General features: G+C 46.0%; 1 protein-coding gene across 1 annotated transcript; it reads right to left on the reverse strand.

Moving 5' to 3' along the window:
* Positions 1-20,375: 20,375 nt before the first annotated feature.
* On the reverse strand, positions 20,376-21,084 carry LOC136624688 (putative claudin-24). The gene has a single exon (XM_066598647.1). The coding sequence runs from the start codon at positions 21,061-21,063 to the stop codon at positions 20,464-20,466; it is 600 nt and encodes a 199-aa protein (XP_066454744.1). The 5' UTR covers positions 21,064-21,084; the 3' UTR covers positions 20,376-20,463.
* Positions 21,085-21,662: the final 578 nt, after the last annotated feature.

A 21,662-nucleotide genomic window follows, 5' to 3' on the forward strand; every position in this document is an offset into this window, starting at 1 on the left:
ACAGAAGCAATGAGAAATAGAATCCTGTGCCACCGCCATCAGGAGCTGCACACGTGGGCATAGCAATGGGGAACCTATGTGCCACACACTATTCATTCTGTCAAGGTGTCTGCATGCCCCAGTCAGACCGGGCTTTTTAATTCATAGACACAGGCAGGTACAACTCCCTATTGTGAAGTCCCTGTCGACCCACAGCATGGGTGGCTCCCTGGAACCCACCGGCGGTACACAGAAATATCCCATTGCATTGCCCAACACAGCTGAGGTAGTAATGTCGTGCTTAATGCAGGTGGGCTTCGGCCCACACTGCATGCCCCAGTCTGACTGGGGTTCTTTATAAGTGTACAGATGTAGTAAAAACTCCGTGTGCACCTACAGCATGGGTGGGTGCCAGGAAGCCACCGGCGGTACATAGAAATATCCCATTGCATTGTCCAACACAGCTGAGGTAGTAATGTTGTGCTTAACCCTTTCCAATCCAATTTGTATATGGTTTTCCTAGGGGGCTTACTCTTTTTCTGCTGTTATACAACGGCGCTATATGCTGGCTAAAGCCAGTACTGCATGAGCTGACACGTAGGATAGGCTCCGACAGCAGAGAGGCTGGCAATATACAGTAAGAGAACCCCGACGGACGTCTACCAACAACGGAGCTGTACAGCCTTAAACCCTAATGTCTTCACAGGTCACACAGTGGACTGGAAAGGGTTAATGCAGGTGGGTTTCGGCCCACACTGCATGCCCCAGTCAGACTGGGGTTCTTTACAAGTGGACACATGTAGGTTAAACTACCTGTGGACCCACTGCCTGGGTGGGTGCCAGGAAGCCACCGGCGGTACATAGAAATATCCCATTGCATTGCCCAACACAGCTGAGGTAGTAATGTCGTGCGTAATACAGGTGGGCTTCGGCCCACACTGCATGCCCCAGTCAGACGGGTTCTTTAGAAGTGTACAGATGTATTAAAAACTCAGTGTGCACCTACAGCATGGGTGGCTCCCTGGAACCCACCGGCGGTACACAAAAATATCCCATTGCATTGCCCAACACAGCTGAGGTAGTAATGTCGTGCTTAATGCAGGTGGGCTTCGGCCCACACTGCATGCCCCAGTCAGACTGGGGTTCTTTACAAGTGGACACATGTAGGTTAAACTCCCTGTGGACCCACTGCCTGGGTGGGTGCCAGGAAGCCACCGGCGGTACATAGAAATATCCCATTGCATTGCCCAACACAGCTGAGGTAGTAATGTCGTGCTTAATGCAGGTGGGCTTCGGCCCACACTGCATGCCCCAGTCAGACTGGGGTTCTTTACAAGTGGACACATGTAGGTTAAACTCCCTGTGGACCCACTGCCTGGGTGGGTGCCAGGAAGCCACCGGCGGTACATAGAAATATCCCATTGCATTGCCCAACACAGCTGAGGTAGTAATGTCGTGCGTAATACAGGTGGGCTTCGGCCCACACTGCATGCCCCAGTCAGACGGGTTCTTTAGAAGTGTACAGATGTATTAAAAACTCAGTGTGCACCTACAGCATGGGTGGCTCCCTGGAACCCACCGGCGGTACATAAAAATATCCCATTGCATTGCCCAACACAGCTGAGGTAACGTCAGCTGTAATGCAGGTGGCCTAAAAATTAATTTGATTACACTGTAGGCGAGGGCCCACAAAAATTGCTGTATCAACAGTACTAATGTACATCCCAAAAATTGGCCATGGCCAGCCAAGAGGGCAGGTGAAACCCATTAATCGCTTTGGTTAATGTGGCTTAAGTGGTAACTAGGCCTGGAGGCAGCCCAGTGTAACGAAAAATTGGTTCAAGTTAAAGTTCCAATGCTTTTAAGCGCATTGAAACTTATAAAAATTGTTCTGAAAAATTATTTGAGTGAGCCTTGTGGCCCTAAGAAAAATTGCCCGTTCAGCGTGATTACGTGAGGTTTCAGGAGGAGGAGCAGGAGGAGGAGGAGGAGGAATATTAGACACAGATTGATGAAGCAGAAATGTCCCCGTTTTGGATGGTGAGAGAGAACGTAGCTTCCATCCGCGGGTGCAGCCTACGTATTGCTTACGTATCGCTGCTGTCCGCTGGTGGAGAACAGAAGTCTGGGGAAATCCAGCCTTTGTTCATCTTGATGAGTGTTAGCCTGTCGGCACTGTCGGTTGACAAGCGGCTACGCTTATCTGTGATGATTCCCCCAGCCGCACTAAACACCCTCTCCGACAACACGCTAGCCGCAGGACAAGCAAGCACCTCCAGGGCATACAGCGCTAGTTCAGGCCACATGTCCAGCTTCGACACCCAGTAGTTGTAGGGGGCAGAGGCGTCACCAAGGATGGCCGTGCGATCCGCTACGTACTCCCTCACCATCCTTTTACAGTGCTCCCGCCGACTCAGCCGTGACTGGGGAGCGGTGACACAGTCTTGGTGGGGAGCCATAAAGCTGGCCAGGCCCTTAAAGACTGTTGCACTGCCTGGGATGTACATGCTGCTCGATCTACGCACATCCCCTGCTACCTTGCCCTCGGTACTGCGCCTTCTGCCACTAGCGCTGTCAGCTGGGAATTTTACCATCAGCTTGTCCGCAAGGGTCCTGTGGTATAGCAACACTCTCGAACCCCTTTCCTCTTCGGGAATCAGAGTGGGCAGGTTCTCCTTATACCGTGGATCGAGCAGTGTGTACACCCAGTAATCCGTAGTGGCCAGAATGCGTGCAACGCGAGGGTCACGAGAAAGGCATCCTAACATGAAGTCAGCCATGTGTGCCAGGGTACCTGTACGCAACACATGGCTGTCTTCACTAGGAAGATCACTTTCAGGATCCTCCTCCTCCTCCTCCTCCTCCTCCTCAGGCCATACACGCTGAAAGGATGACAGGCAATCAGCCGGTGTACCGTCAGCAGCGGCCCAAGCTGTCTCTTCCCCCTCCTCCTCATCCTCCTCATGCTCCTCCTCCTCCTCCTGTACGCGCTGAGAAATAGACAGGAGGGTGCCCTGACTATCCAGCGGCATACTGTCTTCCCCCGCCCCCGTTTCCGAGCGCAAAGCAGCTGCCTTTATGGTTTGCAGGGAATTTCTCAAGATGCATAGCAGAGGAATGGTGACGCTAATGATTGTAGCATCGCCGCTCACCACCTGGGTAGACTCCTCAAAATTACCAAGGACATGGCAGATGTCTGCCAACCAGGCCCACTCTTCTGAAAGGAATTGAGGAGGCTGACTCCCACTGCGCCGCCCATGTTGGAGTTGGTATTCGACTATAGCTCTACGTTGTTCATAGAGCCTGGCCAACATGTGGAGCGTAGAGTTCCACCGTGTGGGCACGTCGCACAGCAGTCGGTGCACTGGCAGCTTAAAGTGATGTTGCAGGGTGCGCAGGGTGGCAGCGTCCGTGTGGGACTTGCGGAAATGTGCGCAGAGCCGGCGCGCCTTTACGAGCAGGTCTGACAAGCGTGGGTAGCTTTTCAGAAACCGCTGAACCACCAAATTAAAGACGTGGGCCAGGCATGGCACGTGCGTGAGGCTGCCAAGCTGCAGAGCCGCCACCAGGTTACGCCCGTTGTCACACACGACCATGCCCGGTTGGAGGCTCAGCGGCGCAAGCCAGCGGTCGGTCTGCTCTGTCAGACCCTGCAGCAGTTCGTGGGCCGTGTGCCTCTTATCGCCTAAGCTGAGTAGTTTCAGCACGGCCTGCTGACGCTTGCCCACCGCTGTGCTGCCACACCGCGCGACACCGACTGCTGGCGACATGCTGCTGCTAACACATCTTGATTGCGAGACAGAGGAGGAGGAGGAGGAGGGTGCTTTAGTGGAGGAAGCATACACCTCCGCAGATACCACCACCGAGCTGGGGCCCGCAATTCTGGGGGTGGGTAGGACGTGAGCGGTCCCAGGCTCTGACTCTGTCCCAGCCTCCACTAAATTCACCCAATGTGCAGTCAGGGAGATGTAGTGGCCCTGCCCGCCTGTGCTTGTCCACGTGTCCGTAGTTAAGTGGACCGTGGCAGTAACCGCGTTGGTGAGGGCGCGCACAATGTTGCGGGAGACGTGGTCGTGCAGGGCTGGGACGGCACATCGGGAAAAGTAGTGGCGACTGGGAACTGAGTAGCGCGGGGCCGCCGCCTCCATGATACTTTTGAAGGACTCAGTTTCCACAACCCTATACGGCAGCATCTCAAGGCTGATGAATTTTGCTATGCGGACGGTTAACGTTTGAGCGTGCGGGTGCGTGGCGGCGTACTTGCGCTTGTGCTCGAACACTTGCGCAAGCGACGGCTGAACGGTGCGCTGAACTACACTGCTGGATGGGGCCGAGGACAGCGGAGATGAGGGTGTGGGTGCAGGCCATGAGGCGGTAGTGCCTGTGTCCTGAGAGGGGGGTTGCATCTCAGTGGCAGGTTGGGGCACAGGGGGAGAGGCAGGGGTGCAAACCGGAGGCGGTGAACGGCCTTCGTCCCACCTTGTGGGGTGCTTGGCCATCATATGTCTGCGCATGGTGGTGGTGGTGAGGCTGTTGGTGTTGGCTCCCCGGCTGAGCTTTGCGCAACAAGGGTTGCACACCACTGTTCGTCGGTCGTCAGGCGTCTCTGTGAAAAACTGCCAGACCTTAGAGCACCTCGGCCTCTGCAGGGTGGCATGGCGCGAGGGGGCGCTTTGGGAAACACTTGGTGGATTATTCGGTCTGGCCCTGCCTCTACCCCTGGCCCTGGCCACCGCACTGCCTCTTGCAACCTGCCCTGCTGATGCCCTTGACTCCCCCTCTGAAGACCTGTCCTCCTGAGTAAGCGTTGCACACCAGGTGGGGTCAGTCACCTCATCGTCCTGCTGCTCTTCCTCCGAATCCTCTGTGCGCTGCTCCCTTGGACTTACTGCCCTTACTACTACCTCACTGCAAGACAACTGTGTCTGATCGTCATCGTCCTCCTCACCCACAGAAAGTTGTTGAGACAGTTGGCGGAAGTCCCCAGCCTCTTCCCTCGGACCCCGGGAACTTTCGAATGGTTGGGCATCAGTGACGATAAACTCCTCTGGTGGGAGAGGAACCGCTGCTGCCCAATCTAAGCAGGGGCCCGAGAACAGTTCCTGGGAGTGTTCCCGCTCCTGAGCAGGTGTCATTGTAGTGGAGTGAGGAGGCTGGGAGGAAGGAGGAGCAGCAGACAGAGGATTCGGATTTGCAGCAGTGGACGGCGCAGAACTGCGTGTTGACGATAGGTTGCTCGAAGCACTTTCTGCCATCCAGGACAGGACCTGCTCACACTGCTCATTTTCTAATAACCGTCTCCCGCGTGGACCCATTAATTGGGCGATGAATGTGGGGACGCCAGAAACGTGCCTCTCTCCTAATCGCGCAGCAGTCGGCTGCGACACACCGGGATCAGGAGCTCGGCCTGTGCCCACACCCTGACTTGGCCCTCCGCGTCCTCGGCCGCGTCCACGTCCTCTAGGCCTACCCCTACCCCTCAGCATGCTGTATTACCAGTGATTTGATTTCACAGGCAGGAAATAAATTGGCGCAAGACTGCAGGCCAAATATAATTTTTTCCCTTTTTGGAAAACGAAAGGCCCCACTGCCTCTAGTGAATGAATAATCTAAGTTTAATAACTGTGCTGTGTCCCTGCTAATGTGTCACAGAACGTGAGGGTAGCAGAGTTATTATAACTCTGGCAGAGCAGGTATTTTTTTTCCCAATTAAGGAAAGCAAATGGCGAAGCCAGCAGTAAAGCGTAGCTGGGTGCGTATGATTTAGCAATGTTTTTCACGCAGCTCACACGTGTCCACCGCCCGTAAGGACGGACAGAGGCTGGACAAATAGATTTGTTTCCACTTGTTTTTCCACCAAAAGGCAGCACTGCGTATATTCAATGAACATGAGAAGTTTAATAACTGTGCTGTGTCCCTGCTAATGTGTCACAGAACGTGAGGGTAGCAGAGTTATTATAACTCTGGCAGAGCAGGTATTTTTTTTCCCAATTAAGGAAAGCAAATGGCGAAGCCAGCAGTAAAGCGTAGCTGGGTGCGTATGATTTAGCAATGTTTTTCACGCAGCTCACACGTGTCCACCGCCCGTAAGGACGGACAGAGGCTGGACAAATAGATTTGTTTCCACTTGTTTTTCCACCAAAAGGCAGCACTGCGTATATTCTATGAATAATAACTGTGTTGTGGCCCTGCCTATACAATTCTTTCCCTGCAGTATCAATGGAGGGTGGAATGCTCTGCAGAGGCGATTTTGAGAAGCCCAAAAAAAATGCACCACAGCTAACAGCAGCCTGGACAGTACTGCACACGGATAAATATGGCCCTAGAAAGGACCGTTGAGGTTCTTGAAGGCTACACTCACTCCTAACACTCTCCCTGCCTATGCAGCACTTCTGTCCCTAATGCCAGGTGCAACGCTCTGCAGAGCCGATTTTGAGAAAAAAAAAATGCCACTGCTAACAGCAGCCAACACACAGCTATCAGTGGCCCTAATAAGGACCTTTGGGGGGTCTTGAAGCCTACACTAACTACCAATTCTTTCCCTACAGCAGCTCCGGTATAAACAGCACTGTCCCTCATCTAACTCACCAGGCATCTGAGGCGAGCCGCGGGAGGGGCCGACTTTTATATTAGGCGAACACCTGATCTCGCCAGCCACTCACAGCAGGGGGGTGGTATAGGGCTTAAACGTTGCAGGGGGAAGTTGTAATGCCTTCCCTGTCTTTCAATTGGCCAGAAAAGCGCGCTAACGTCTCAGGGAAGGAAGTGAAAGTAACCAGAACACCGCATGGTGTTCGTTACGAATAACGAACATCCCGAACACCCTAATATTCGCACGAATATCAAGCTCGGACGAACGCGTTCGCTCATCTCTATTCTTTACATTACATGTGATACCTATATTATACCTTCTGGTTACATTGTATTAATTAAAGGGGTTTTCCCACAACTTAAAATTGCTTCACAACCACTCTGTCCTTCCTGGTGGCTGCTGACCAGGACATGTGACTGCTGCAGCCAATCATTGGCCACAGCAGTGACCTTCTATGGTAAGTGATTGGCTGCAGCAGTCACATGTCCTGCTCAGCAGCGACCAGGAAGGACAGAGTGGTTGGGAAGCAACTTTAAGTCATGGTAAAACCCCTTTAATCATTTTTCAGATTGAATCAGTCTGTTTAATTTATTATCATTTGTAGTATAAGACTGTATGATTCAGAGGCATATCTATACATGGTGCAGCAATAGAAGTCGCACTGGGTGGATTTGCCGCGGAAAATCCCAGGATTAGGCAGCCATGTGGACGAGATTTCTGAGAAATCTTGTCTACATGGGGCGCTGAATTGGCCGCGCAAAGCCGGCAGAAGCCGGCGCTGTGGCGCAGATTCGCCGGCTGCAGCATGTTCATTTTTTTCTTCTTCCACTGCGCCAGCTTCTGCCAGCTTTGCCGCGGCGGATTCGCCGTCCCATGTGGACAAGATTTCTGAGAAATCTCGTCCACATGGCTTGCTAATCCTGGGATTAGCGGCCACAGGTGGATTTGCCACGGCGAAATTCTGGACGGAATTTCCGCGGCAAATACGCCCAGTGTGAACCCAGCCTATGGGAGCGCCGGCCGCAGTGGAAGAGCGTGTGGCCAGGCCGCTTCAAAACTTGCAGCTAAGTGCCATGGGTTTTGAAGCAGCGGATTCCCGGAGGAAATCTCGCGTTTTTTTGCTGCGGCCAAACCGCGAGATCTCCGCCCGGAATCGGCCCAGTGTGAACCCAGCCTAAAGCTTTGCCAGCCACCTAAAAAGACTCCAGTAAATGGCACATGGTAGGTGGAGGGCTGCATTACAGATTTTGCACTGGTGCCCAGAACGTTCAACTTACGTCCCTAGTGTGATTAATACAGTATTTTTATGTCGTAATATTAGTAAGTATCTACAAGTAAGCCCTACAATACAAACACAGGCAAGGGACATGTACAGTTATGGTAAAGCATTACATGCTATTGTTGATATAGTAATTCTGCAATTGTACAATGGAGGAAATGCTGTTTCATTGTAAAATACAAAAAATTGAATAACTGCTTGGATAACACTTAAATGTTCATCCGTGTTCACTGTAGTGGTCTACAGAACACATCAAGCAGCCTTGTGCCTTCTGTTGGAGTAAAGATACTCCTCACTGCGCCATCCTCGAGTGGGGTGCTGTAATAAGGGTCAAACATCACAGAGTTGACCCTCTGACAAACCCTTTTACATTTTCACTGAATTTGGAGGAGGAAACATTCCTGGTTATATCATGATGATTTACAGCTTTGTTAAATAATAAGGAACTGAGGAATAACTTGAAGCTCCTGTGTCCCATTGCAAAATCTGTAACAAAAATTAGTGTGCTCTTATGTGGCAGACTTAAAGACCAAAGCTAGTTCTAACTGCTGTCTTACCACTCTGCATCCCCTATTCCTGCGGCCTGCATCTGCTGCAATATACCATACAAACTGCATACTAAAGCAGCATGGGTTCTTTCATTATGCAAAGTTTTTTTTTTTTTATCTGTGCTACATAAATGTGATATGACTACTAAAGTGAATCTGTCAGCTTGAACATACTGCCCAAACTGGAGGCGTCATGTTATAGGGCAGGATGAGCTGGGCAGATTGATATATAGTTTATGGGGAAAGATTCTGTAGAACTTGTATTTTATACATTTATATCTCTGCACATTCTGAGCAGAACAGTCCAATGGGCGGAGCTATCAGTGATTGACACTCCTGTATGTACAGTCATACACAGCTGTCAATCACTGATAGCTCCGCCCACTGGACTGTTCAGCTAAGAATGTGCAGAGATATAAAGGAATAAAGTACAAGTTCTACTGAATCTTACCCCATAAAACTACATATCAGTCTGCTCGGCTCCTCCGGCTCTATAACATCATGCCGGCAGTTAGGACAGCATGTTCAAGCTGACAGATTCCCTTTAGATGAGTCTGATAATTTACACTATATAAGCACATCGCCTCTGATATGTGTTGTGCTGTACCATTAAACTGTGAAAATAAAGGCATCAATTTACACCATTTAAAGAATAAAATTTCTTGGGATTTAGCAAGCACCAGCAACCACGTAACATAAATCTGCAAACTAAAGCGCAAAACTAAAGTTATAGAGAAGTCTGTAAAATAATCTAAAGTTATCCACATCTTTATGTACGCGGCACTTACAGGGGAGAGATAGTATCAGCTCCAGGTGTTACACAATATCATACAGGGCAAATGAGAACGGCTGGGTGGGGAAGGTTTTAATTTACAGAATGCAGAGATCTTTTTTCATGATGTTCTCTACTAATCAGCCACACGTTAATTATGTCTTAACGTGCTTCTACACGGGCCTTTAGTCATTTGGATTCCCATGATACAGTAAGAATCTGAACAATTATTATTTATTGTAAATGCATGTACCGATTGAACAATGAATGAGAAGTCGTTCACTTTTTGTTCAGTTTCTGCATGCAGAAAACCAAGCGATGAATAAGCCGGTGTACACAGGCAGTCACTGACTTATGAACAACTACTGGCTCCCTGTGAACGGAGGCGGGTGGGCCGTAACGACAGAAAAAGCCCAGGAACGATTACTGTGATGACCCGTTAGGCACCTGTTGCCCGTCAGGTTGACCCATGTGAAAGCAGCTTAAGGGCTCTTTCACACAAGCATATATTGGCCGCTGTTTTCACGGTCAGTCGATATACGCTACCATCTGAGGCGTAAAAACTCGTGAATAGCCGCACAAATCTAATGTTTGTGCGCCCGTTCAGACGGCATGGGCCCCGGCGCATATACACTGAGGCCACCATGCTATTACCCCTCCCCTTCCCTCCCCCTCACCGGCTCACCCCCTCTCTCCTCCTCTCTGGCTATTTGCAATCGGAGGGGGCAGAGTTAAGCACCCGCCCCCTCCCTATCCCTTCTCCGCAGCCAACAATGAGATGAGGCGGGACTGGGCTGCAACTAGCTCCGCCCCCTCCCATTGCAAGCAGCCAAAGAGGAGAGAAGAGGGAGGGAGTTTAGCAGTCACGTTGCTAAACTAACCTTTCACCTCCCTTCTCCAGCTGCTAATATTGGCTCCCATAGGAGCCGATGCAGCAGCCGACGTATTCCGGCCCGAAAGATAGTTCCAGGACTATCTTTTGGGCCTGACGTAAAAGCACCTGGCGCTATATTGGCCCGGCCGGGCGCTTTTACATCGCGAAGGTACGGCGATGTGATTTGATGCTTTGGAATCCAATGCATCGGATAATAGCATAAACCGGCTGACCATGGAAACGGCGGGCCGATATACGCTCGTGTGAAAGAAGCCTTAATTAAGGATCACAAGTAGAGGCTCATTAGAGGTAACTAGTTTTATTTTCTCTCCACTAATACATCTTCCCACTTCTGAAGCTTCTCTAAGTCTGCATTTCGAAGTACCCTGTGCTTATCCATCTCGGTGTTCTGTCTAAGAAAACGCTATTCAGAAAGAGCCTCAAATGGGACCATCGACTTTAATTGGTGTAATGGAGAACAAAGTTGCAAAATTTGGCCTCCATTTGAAATAATTTCGCTCTATTTCCGTCATTTTTGGAGGATGCAATAGTATAGTTGTCCTTCCACCATTCTGCTGGCTCAAGACAGCGACTTCTGTTCTCTTTTTTCCCTACATGGGGCTTCCTCTAAACCACTTCACACAAACGTCTGTCACTTTCCAATCTTCCTTTGCACACCTATGTCATGTAAAGTTTCTGCACTTCTTCTACTTGCAGTTTAGCTGCTGTTGCACTAAATCATGCCAAAAACACAGTGGTTTTCTGTAATTTATGTAAAACTGATAAAGAACCAAAATGATCCTATGCAAATCACGGCAGGTTTGTCACAATTTTACACAAATTGTGGCAAAACCAGAAAATGCAAAAATATACATAGGGCCCCGTTAAGCCAGTTGAGGAGAGTAGGGTCTAGAGTGGGAGCTCCAGCAGCATCAATGATAATTTGGGCCTGCACAGTACACTTCTCTCAAGACAATGTTTGTTAAACAGGATAACTTTCACACTTTGCCCTACTTCACCAAGAGCCTTCCTTGAACCAATCCTTCCTATAACTCCCATTCATTCTACTACATCACAGGACTAAACCATCCAGGTCACATCACAGGCTTCAGTGCAGCCAACCTCCCACTACACACTGGTCATGGTCACCATTCCCTCTCATGTTAATGTCCCACACAGTCCTCTCTGACCCAGACGTAACCCATGTTGGCTTTCCTCCAAACTGATGTCTCCTACAGCCCCTGAACACTCTATAGCCATGATGACAAACCTATGGCACACGTGCCAGAGGGTGCACACAGAAACCTCTCTGTTGGCACATGCACAGATGGCTGCTCACTACGGTAGTGAATACCAGCTGGGGTGCTGCGGCTCCCTGGCTGGTAATTTGCTCAGCAACGCTGATCCTGTGGGCACACTCTGACATCAGTGTGTGAACAGGGAAACCTCCTTCCATGACCTCTCCTCCTTGGTTCCACAGGAGGAGTGAAAGGAGGAGGCATCCGGTGAACACACTGACGTCAGCAGCAGTGCTGAGCCGAGGAGCAGCAGTGCTAAAGCTAAAGGTCCAAGATGTAATAGTGAAAGCACTTCTTTTTTATTTAACAAAATAGAGAACTACCCTCGTTCCCCGAAAATAAGACAGTGTCATATTAATTTTTGTTCAAAAAGGTTTAACTTTTTTACATGTATAGCTGCCTGGACACTATTTAAATTTACTTTTTTAATTAACTGTTGGCAGGGCTTAATTTTGGAGTAGGGCTTATTTTTCAGTAGCAAGTGAATACACAAAGTAAAAATAATAAAGACTGCATGGAACAGGCGACACTGTGGCTATGTGACATAATAAAGAGTCTTCATGTGAAGCTGGGGATGTCAGTACTCATCCTGAAATATATTGCACCATTAGTTGCTGCTCTTCATTTTTTACTTTGGATACAATGTCTCTGAGGATCTACTAGTCTGGATCCTAATTAAAGCGTGCAACTCTCATGTATATGTTTTGCTCTCCTGGTGGGATTTTTCAAGTTGTGCTGCAAATATAAGAATGTTGTGACTGGTAGTAAGTCAATACGCATTTCGGGGTTGAGCCCCTTCGTAAGTTCGGCTGGATTAAACATGACAGGATGCCTGGGGGTGACACAATTCCAAAGGTTTTTGTATGTGCCAGAAGTCCTGTATGTGACTGGGAGGAAAGAAGTACTTCAGCCTGGTCAGGTGCGGTGCTGTTGGTCAGGTGAGGCCAGAAGCCTGCGGTGCTGCTGGGAAGCAGAAGCCCAGGAGTGCTGACAGCGAGAGGCCTTCGCAGGAGGTGAGGGGAGCACTGTATAGTATGTAATCAGCTGTGGGTTTGCAGCTGATTTCCAGTTGAAATCCACACCAATGGTGCTCCAGGGCTCCGGCTAGAAAAAAACACAGAGCGCTCCTCCCTGTCTATTTTGAAATGGCCTGTCCTTTTTTATAATGACGGAGGTAAAATCATATGCAGTAATAAGCCCCGCCCCCTGACATGTGGGCACTTTGCGATAAATAAGTGGGTTTTGGGTTGGAGCTTGGGCACTCAGTCTTTAAAAGGTTCGCCATCTCTGCTCTAGCCTAATAACATTCTCCACAATAGTCAAGCCACTGTAGCCTTCAGTTTGACAAAACTCTCCTGATGGACATGCCAAGACCTAACAATTACAAAGAGTCACCTCTGTTTTTCTAGGCACCCACTCCTTTTTGTCAGCTCCTCTCTGTTCCTCCTGTCAGCATTGTGGCGCAGCACTTCAGTGTTAGAACCTATGTTAGTGTGAGGATCATTCTGGGCCTAGGCTTATGTTGATACCACCATCCCACCATTGGCTGAACACTAACAGCCACTCATTCCTGCTGCTCGGTACCGAAACAGGACAAAACAGCACTAACACGTACCGTACCCCAACAGTCCATGCAACTCAGGACCTTGAAGTGGACAGACAGTGTAGGGCTCCCCATCCCACCACGACAGCATAATATACATTATATTAACATATTGTATATGATACAATAACTATACAACAATAAAGCAGTCTCTTAAAACAAAACATACAATCTTTTGGGGGAAGCATAACGTTTGCCCCCCCTTCCCTTACAGATCCCTAATAGAGTAGTGCAGTAACATGTAAAATTAAATTTTACCGCCCTGTTAACATATTGGCATATTGTAGGCCACTAACAGCAGCCTGTATTCTGATTACAGAACAGTGGACAAAAGTGGTCATAGAAATGGTCATGTCCACTGGGGTAACTATAGGGGATGCAGGGGGTGTGGTTGCACCCGGGCCCTGGAGCCTTAGGGGGCCCATAAGGCCTTTCTCCTCCATATAGGGAGCCCAGTACTATGAATAAAGCATTATATTAGGGGCCCTGTTACAGGTTTTCCATTGGGGCCAAGGAGCTTCAAGTTACGCCTCTGGCCATGTCTGCTGATGGGGTACAAGGAAACTCCAAAGAGAATGACACAGAAGAATAAAGACTGCATAATATACTTTCTTGTCTAACTGTTCCGTGAGTAATTGAAAGCAGATATGTATGTAAGGAATGTTTTCATCTTCATTCTTTTGCTGTTGTTCTGGGGTTGTTGAGCGGCATGAATTTGTATCCTGGAAACACCAGTAAGTAATCTGTTTGGGCATTCATCTTATTACTGACAATTAGCGCTTGGAGTTTGTGGTATTTACTACTGAAGATATCTATTAGGACATTTTCACCCCAACACCAATCTCAGCCGTAAATGGGGGATGGAATTACAAGTGGAGATGTGAATCACTATGCAGGGGACGGAGTTTAGGCCAAAAGAGGAGGAGAGAGGCCGGACCAGTCTCAGCATGTCACCTGCCTATTGGACACTTCACACCTCATTTCTAGATTGCAAAAAAGCCTATTTCATGGTTTGGTTATTAAAAGTATCATTAACCCCTTCATGACGCAGCCCCTTTTTTTCTCCCCATTTTCGTTTTTTCCTCCCCCCTTAAAAATATGATAACTCCTTTATTTATCCATCGACGTCGCTGTATGAGGGCTTGTTTTTTTGCGGGACGAGTTGTATTTTTCAATGGTGCTATTTAGTGTTTCATATAATGTACTAAAAACTTTTAAAAAATTCTAAGTGGAGTAAAATGGAAAAAAAAACGACATTCCGCCATGTTTCAGTGCGCCTTGTTTCTACGGCGCACAAACTGCAACAAAATCGACATGATAACTTTATTTTTTAGGTTAGTACGATTGCTACGATACAAAACTTGTATAGGTTTTTTTACTGTACTACGCTTTTCTTTTTTTTTTTTTCAGACATTTAATTTTTTTCAATTATTTACTGCAATCATCATGTGCGAGCAATAACTTTTTTATTTTTCCGTTGACGTAGTTCAGCGATAGCTCATTTTTTGCGGGATGTCCTGTAGTTTCTGATAGTACTAGTTTGGAATACATACGACTTTTTGGTAGCTTTTTATTGCGTTTTTTCTGGGAGACAGGGTGACTGAAAAAGTGCATTTCTGTTTTTTTGGTTTTTTTTTCCGGACGACGTTTACCGTGCAGGGTAAATAATGTGCTACTTTGATAGATCAGACTTTTACGGACGCGGCAATACCAAATATGTATTTTTATTATATTATTTAGAGTTTTTAATTATAGATATGGCAAAAGGAGGGTGATTTAAACTTTTATTATTATTTTTTTTCAATTAAAAAAACTTTATTGCTCTTTTTTTCACTTGACTTTTAAGTCCCCCTGGAGGACTACAATATGCGATACTTTGATCGCTCCTGCAGTATGACATAATGCTATAGTAAACAGCTGACGCCTGCGCTGTATGCAGAGAGGTCACCCCGCGAACTCTCTGCATACATACCCCGACACTCCAGGATGTAAATGTACGTCCTGGAGCGGGAAGGGGTTTTATCATCACCCCATCTCCCACCTATGAATTGCATGGGTTTATGGGGGAAAATGTCCTCGGCAGGTGGCCTTTAAAAGATAATACAATATACTATAGTTTCCTATGTATTTGACCGCAGCTTTAGGCGGCTTCACATGGGCTTATATGTGCGAGCAAAATTTGCACACGCAGAGATTAGAACCTACTGATTTCAATAGGCGCATTCATATGCTCATGTATTTCCCTGCACATTTGCGCATCAAGAGACCCCATAGAAGTCAATAATCTTATGCGTGTGCAAAAAAGCATTGTTTATTCCAGAAAAATGCTATGTGCAAGTGAGCGCAAATACACGTACATTCATGTGACGGGGCCTTATAATGCTATAGTGTTGGGTTTGGGCCTGCATGAAAACATACCTACAGCCGGGTTCTGATGAGCGTGTTTGAATATGTCCATAATATGAATCCCCAAAACACGGACCAAATACAAGGTAAAATACTAGGTTCGCATTGGTCAGATACGCGTTTTTCTCGGCTAATGGTGCAGGTTTTCCTTGAGGTGCGGATTTTCAGTACGATTTTAACTTCCGTTTGTGCTGTTTTTTCTCTAAATTCTGCTGCAGAAACGTGCAGAAAGAGTCGCTGATCCGCTGCCTTTCTGCAACAATTAAATCCGCTCTGCAAGCATAATTTCGCAGCGGATATTTTCCCCTCTATGTTGACAAAAAAATCACTTAAACTCATTCATTTAGCTGGGATTTTAAAACACTGTGGATTGTACATGGGAAATTCCGCAGCAGACATTCCGCAGTATGCCCGGCCCGTGTGAACATAGCCTTAAAGTGATGCTTGCTAGCTGCAAGTTTCTCTGTAATGACTGACTAAGGCTAGTTTCACACGGGCGATCAAGATTTTGCCTGCGAGAAAATTGCAGCAAAATCACATCTTTGTTCAATTTTTCAGCATCAGCGATGCTTTTTTTTTAGAATTATCTTGCCTCGCGATGATGAAAAGCAAAAAGTATGTGTTAAAGGCAGTGGCAGCACATACAGTAAACGGCGCTGTAGATCAGATAGAAGAACAAACAGTGATATATGGATACATCAAAACATCATAATATATCATTTTTATTTATTGTCAACTATTACTTTCTCCAAAAAGGTATATCCAGATGGATCGGCCACCGAAGATAAGCAAGGAGCAGTCCAATGCTTAAAATACTTCATCCAGTTACATTATTCAAAATAAATAGGTATAGAGACATGCCTATCCTACCATCCATTAATTCACCTTGAACACATGATGAGTGTGTATATATCCAAAGTGTGCCTACAATTGGGTGGGGTACCAGGATAGAAGTAAAAAAGAAAGAAAAAAGTATTAATAATAGTAGAACCAGGAGAGGGACCTAATGATAAACAGGGACCCTATATATATATATATATATATATATATATATATATATGTATATATATATATATATATATATAAAAGATTTGCAACACTAATAAGTCCAAAAAGCAGAGGTAACATGAGCTAAGTGGAGTTACATGACCCAGTTGGGTTCATTCAACAATCCCCACGCGGTTCAGATAGATTTGAAGTGAAAGGAGTGAATCCTAAAGAATGATGACGACTATTTCATCTTCAAAAGACACAGGAATAAGCATCCAAGAGGTGCCGCATATAGTTCAAGAACACCCATGTAGACTGCAGGCCTTTAAAAACTGAGGAAAATATATAGAAGCACAATAATCAAACTTGAGACAACAAGAGAAGACCCATAAAAACAAGATCCTCCTTAATGCCATTTGGGGCCACTGAATTAAATTGTTGTGACTAAGATCACTCCCTCTCCCTCTACCCTTAATCTTCTCCAGTCCAATTTCCTTCAGTCCACATATTTTACTTCCGTGATGCCTTTGGGCTCTGGATTCGAATGCATCAGATCATATGGCTGTATTCCCACAGCATAAAAGCGCCTGGCCAGGCCAATATAGCGCCGGACACTTTTTACACCGGCCCAGAAAGATAGTCCTGGAACTATCTTTCCGACTGGAATACGTCGGCCGCTGCATGGCCTCCTATAGGAGCCACTGACAGCTGCTAGAGAAGGGAAGTGAGAGGGAGCTTAGCATCGTGACCTCCACCTTCTCTCCTCCTCTCTCCTCCCCCCCGGCTGTTGCAATGGGAGGGAGCGGGGCGGGGGGGAGCTAAGCTCCACCCCACCCCATCCCATTGCTGGCTGCGGACAAGGGGGCAGGGAGGAGGAGAAAGAAGCTTAGCTATGCCCCTGCCCCACTCCTCCTATTGCAAACAGCTGGAGGGGAGGAGAGAGGAGGTGAGCCGGCGAGGGGAAGGGAAGGGGGAGACAACTAAGCTGTTTCCCCAAACCCAACGGCATTGTGGCATATATACACCAAGGCTGTGCTGTCTGAACGGGCGCACAAACATTAGATTCCATTAGATTCATACGTTTTTACGGCGCTGGCGGATACACGTGAAAACGCCTACGTCCGTGTGAAAGAGCTCTACGAAAGTGGGACTGTTTAGGATTGGTAGCAGAATTGGTTTTACATCAAGCATTTTCTCCAACCAGCAATAGATTGGTATTTAAGTAGTATTAGGCTAAATGGGTATTATTGGGAAGCATCTATTCTAGTGTCTAGCGCAGAATAGTCATGGGGTCCTGAAAGTGTGCATTTTTAAGCACTTACTAAATATATCTCTTCCGAGGTCATGTGCATTTTCCATAAGACTTGCTCTGTCTGTTATAGAAGTCAAACACCTTCCTCATCATGTAACAAGCACAGTGTGCAGATGGCTCTGGCAGCCTTCTTATGACCACCTACAATAGTGCATTGTTCCTAGCAAAGTCCAAAAGTGTTCAGTGTTCACAAAGAATGATACAATGACACAATAGATGGTTTGAACATGGAGGAAGATCTCTACAGCTGATTTTTTAAAACAATCGGAGGTCTCTGCGGTTTCAATTTTGTCAAATCCTCCCACTATTAACAATATTGTAGGGTGAGCAGCCCAGTAAGTGACCATTCTGGGTTTTAAAAGCAGAAATTAAAGGGGTTGTCCGGCGCCGAAACTGTTTTTTTTTTTATTCAATAGGCCCCCCGTTCGGCGCGAGACAAACCCAATGCATGTGTTAAAAAAACAAAACGTTTAGTACTTACCCGAATCCCCGCACTGCGGCGACTTCTTCCTTACCTTACTAAGATGGCCGCTGGGATCTTCACCCACGATGCACCGCGGGTCTTCTCCCATGGTGCACCGTGGGCTCTGTGCGGTCCATTGCCAATTCCAGCCTCCTGATTGGCTGGAATCGGCACACGTGACGGGGCGGAGCTACGAGGACCAGCTCTCCGGCACGAGCAGCCCCATTCACCAGGGAGAAGACCGGACTGCGCAAGCGCGTCTAATCGGGCGATTAGACGCTGAAATTAGACGGCACCATGGAGACGAGGACGCTAGCAACGGAGCAGGTAAGTGAATAACTTCTGTATGGCTCATATTTAATGCACGATGTATATTACAAAGTGCATTAATATGGCCATACAGAAGTGTATAACCCCACTTGCTTTCGCGGGACAACCCCTTTAAGCATGTCAGTAACCATTAAGTCAAACTCAAAAATGGATCTGTCCTGAAAAAGGACCTGTTTGCCTTTTTAACCCCTTCTCAACCACACAACATAAATATAGGTTGTTGAATCATGAAGGCTATACTTTGCAGTTATCAGCTGTTCCTAAAAGCTGACAGTCAATGGTAACTGCCACAGTTAGCTCTGATTGCTGTAGTTAACTCTTTAGATGCCGTGGTCAAAGCTGACCACACATCTAAACAGTCTGCAATCACGGGTGCTAATGGGCTAGCATGGCATTACAGGGCCCACTGCAGGCTCCCAGGACTACTATGCATAGATGCCTATTAAGTCCAGCCCAAGGCAGGTCTTCATGGGCAATGTTCAACATAACAATATACTGCAATACTGAAGTTTTGCAGTATACAGTACAATCAATCAAATTATCGCAAGTTCAAGTCTCAAGTGGGGACTAAATAAAAGTGTACAAAGAAGTTTCTTAAAGTTTTTTCAACTGTAAAAAAAAATAAAAAATATTAAACCTTCAAAACACCCCTTTCACATTTTTGGCATAAAAATAAATATTTAGTATTGTTCATAAAAGTCCAAACTATTATAAAGTCACACAATATTTATCTGACAAGGTGAAAGCTGCAAAAAAAAGGTAATTCCAGAGTTGTAGGGTTTTTTGTTATACTGGCTCCCAAAAAAATTGAATAAAAAGTGATAAAAAATATTTATGTATCTCAAAATAGCTCACCCTGCAAACAAGCCTTCACACAACCCAATTGATGAAAAAACAAAAAAGCTATAAGCCTTAGAATATTGTGACGGAAAGCAACTTTTTCTTAAAAAAAAATAAAATAACTTTTTAAAAAACTACGTCCATTTGGGATCACTGTACTCATACTGATATAAGAGAACAAAGCTCATATATCATTTTTATTGCAACGTGAATGCTGCAAAACCTAATTCCTCCCAAAAATGGCCCAATTGCATATTTTTCCCATTTTTCAAAGTTTAAAAATTTTAAAAAGTTTTTCAGTGCATTATATGATATATTAAATGGTACCATTAAAAATACAACTCATCCTGAAGAATATAAGCCTTCCTATCACAATGTCAGAAGAAATTTTTTTTTAAAAAAAGCTACAGCTTTTAGAAGGCAGGTATGAAAATATAGAAATAAAAAGTGAAAAATCACTGGTCCTGAAGGAGTTAATCTAATTTCATCTTTTTAGTTCAGCAGCATTTTGTCACATAAAAAAACCCCATTATAGTCAATGGGGGCTGTTTTGCGCTATTTGGTTCCAACATAGGGCGGAGCCATTCGAAGGGGGATTCCCTTTTCCTGCTTCCCGAACAGAGGAGGAAAACGGAACCCCTGACGCAGATATGAACATATAATAAACATATAAAATGTGTCATGCATTAAAAGGTTAATTATATGAAAATAAATTTTTTACTTAACTGTGAAAAAGTACAAAATGTTACATATGATACGACGGACTTAGCAACAATATATCGAAGCATCTATTGATTGTGAATAAGAGGAATCACATTGCACATGACGGTATGCGGCTCGTGAGGGTACTTTTTAGCCTGTATGTATCTTTTACAGACTAGGAAATTCCTCAGCCTGCTTACAGACATGATCATTGAGAAAACATGTGAGCGAAGGATTTCCACAAAAGCTCTTATTGTTTCCAGTACTTTTATTGTAAAGTATGAAACACATGCGGTAAGTACGAGATCCATTCTATGTGCTCTTATATGATTCATATAACACACTATAGACAAAGCTGCAATTATTTACAGTCTAAAGTTACTGGGAGCAACGAAAAAGCTCTGGAATCATAAAAGATCTATAAAACAGATGACTGCTGAAATGCAATTCCTAACAGAGAAACTGTAATCCTGCTTTAAGGACTTTTTCGTTCAGCTTCCTGAGTGACCTGGAATTGTGAGAAGATCAGGATACATCCACCAGATAATAGAAAGAATCCACCAACCCAGCCAAGATACATTGCATCCCCAAATTCCCAGCGAGGAACGTCTTTAGGGATATTGTGGTCCCAGAATTTGATCAGTGTGTCGTAAGCAAAGTAGGACACAGAGAAGAAAGTCAGAACACCTGCCACTGAAAAAAGAAGTCCTCCGAGTACGTTCAACATCTTTCTCACATTTCGTTCTGTACTGTCAAGGCATTTCACGCAGGTCAATGCAGGCGTGGAGGCCATAAATCCTAAAGCCCCAATCAAGACAGAGAGGCACACAAGGACCCGACCCATTTGGACTTGAACCGGTAGATGGAGTGGAGTCTGATATTCTTGACATAGACTAAACCCAACATCTTGAACGACACATGTTTGCCACAAGCCAAGTACATAATTTTCATTAACTAGAAGGCCCGAAGACAAAGTCAACCAGTGAGGAATGAATAGGGCCACCAGGCAGCATATGTAACCGGTGAGGGACAGGAAAAGGCCTGCAAGTTCAACGAAGCAGAGTACTGTCTCCATTTTAATTTCTTCTGACTTCACTCTTGATTGCCTTCCTTTCGATCTCAGATGGAGCTTTAAGCGAAAGACAGCTTTCTTACAAGGAGCAAGCTTCCAAATACTGTACCACTTGGTAGGCAGCTTGGAATAAATCAATGCATTTTAGTGTGCATGTGAGAGGCTATTGTTCTTCTTAAATCCATCCTATTTATAGTTCAGCGCTATCGTAGTTTAGGGGGAAAAGAGCAATGAAAATGTCTTGTATTCTGAAAAAAAGATCACAGGGCCAGATTACATGATCTTCCCACTTGGTGTAAAAGAAAAGGGAACAAGCGGATACATTAAGTGTCTTTGGAGATTATTCCTTCATGACTAGATGCTAGTTTTCCCTACAATATCTACTTTGTAGAAGGGTATTACAAGTAGATCAAAAGAAGCTCGGAAACTTAGAGTCAAAAGAATGAAAAGCACTTTAGTTGAGAAGTTAAGTATTATTATAGATAAAACATTCAGGATGCAACAAAAGTTTAGTGGAATATTACAGAGAAATGTAAACATGTATAACATGTATATATAATATGTATAGTACTATGCCGTGTTCTCATAAAATGAAATGTATC

Source organism: Eleutherodactylus coqui, chromosome 4 (genome assembly GCF_035609145.1).
Source record: "Eleutherodactylus coqui strain aEleCoq1 chromosome 4, aEleCoq1.hap1, whole genome shotgun sequence".
In the NCBI taxonomy this organism is placed as follows: Eukaryota; Metazoa; Chordata; class Amphibia; order Anura; family Eleutherodactylidae; genus Eleutherodactylus; species Eleutherodactylus coqui.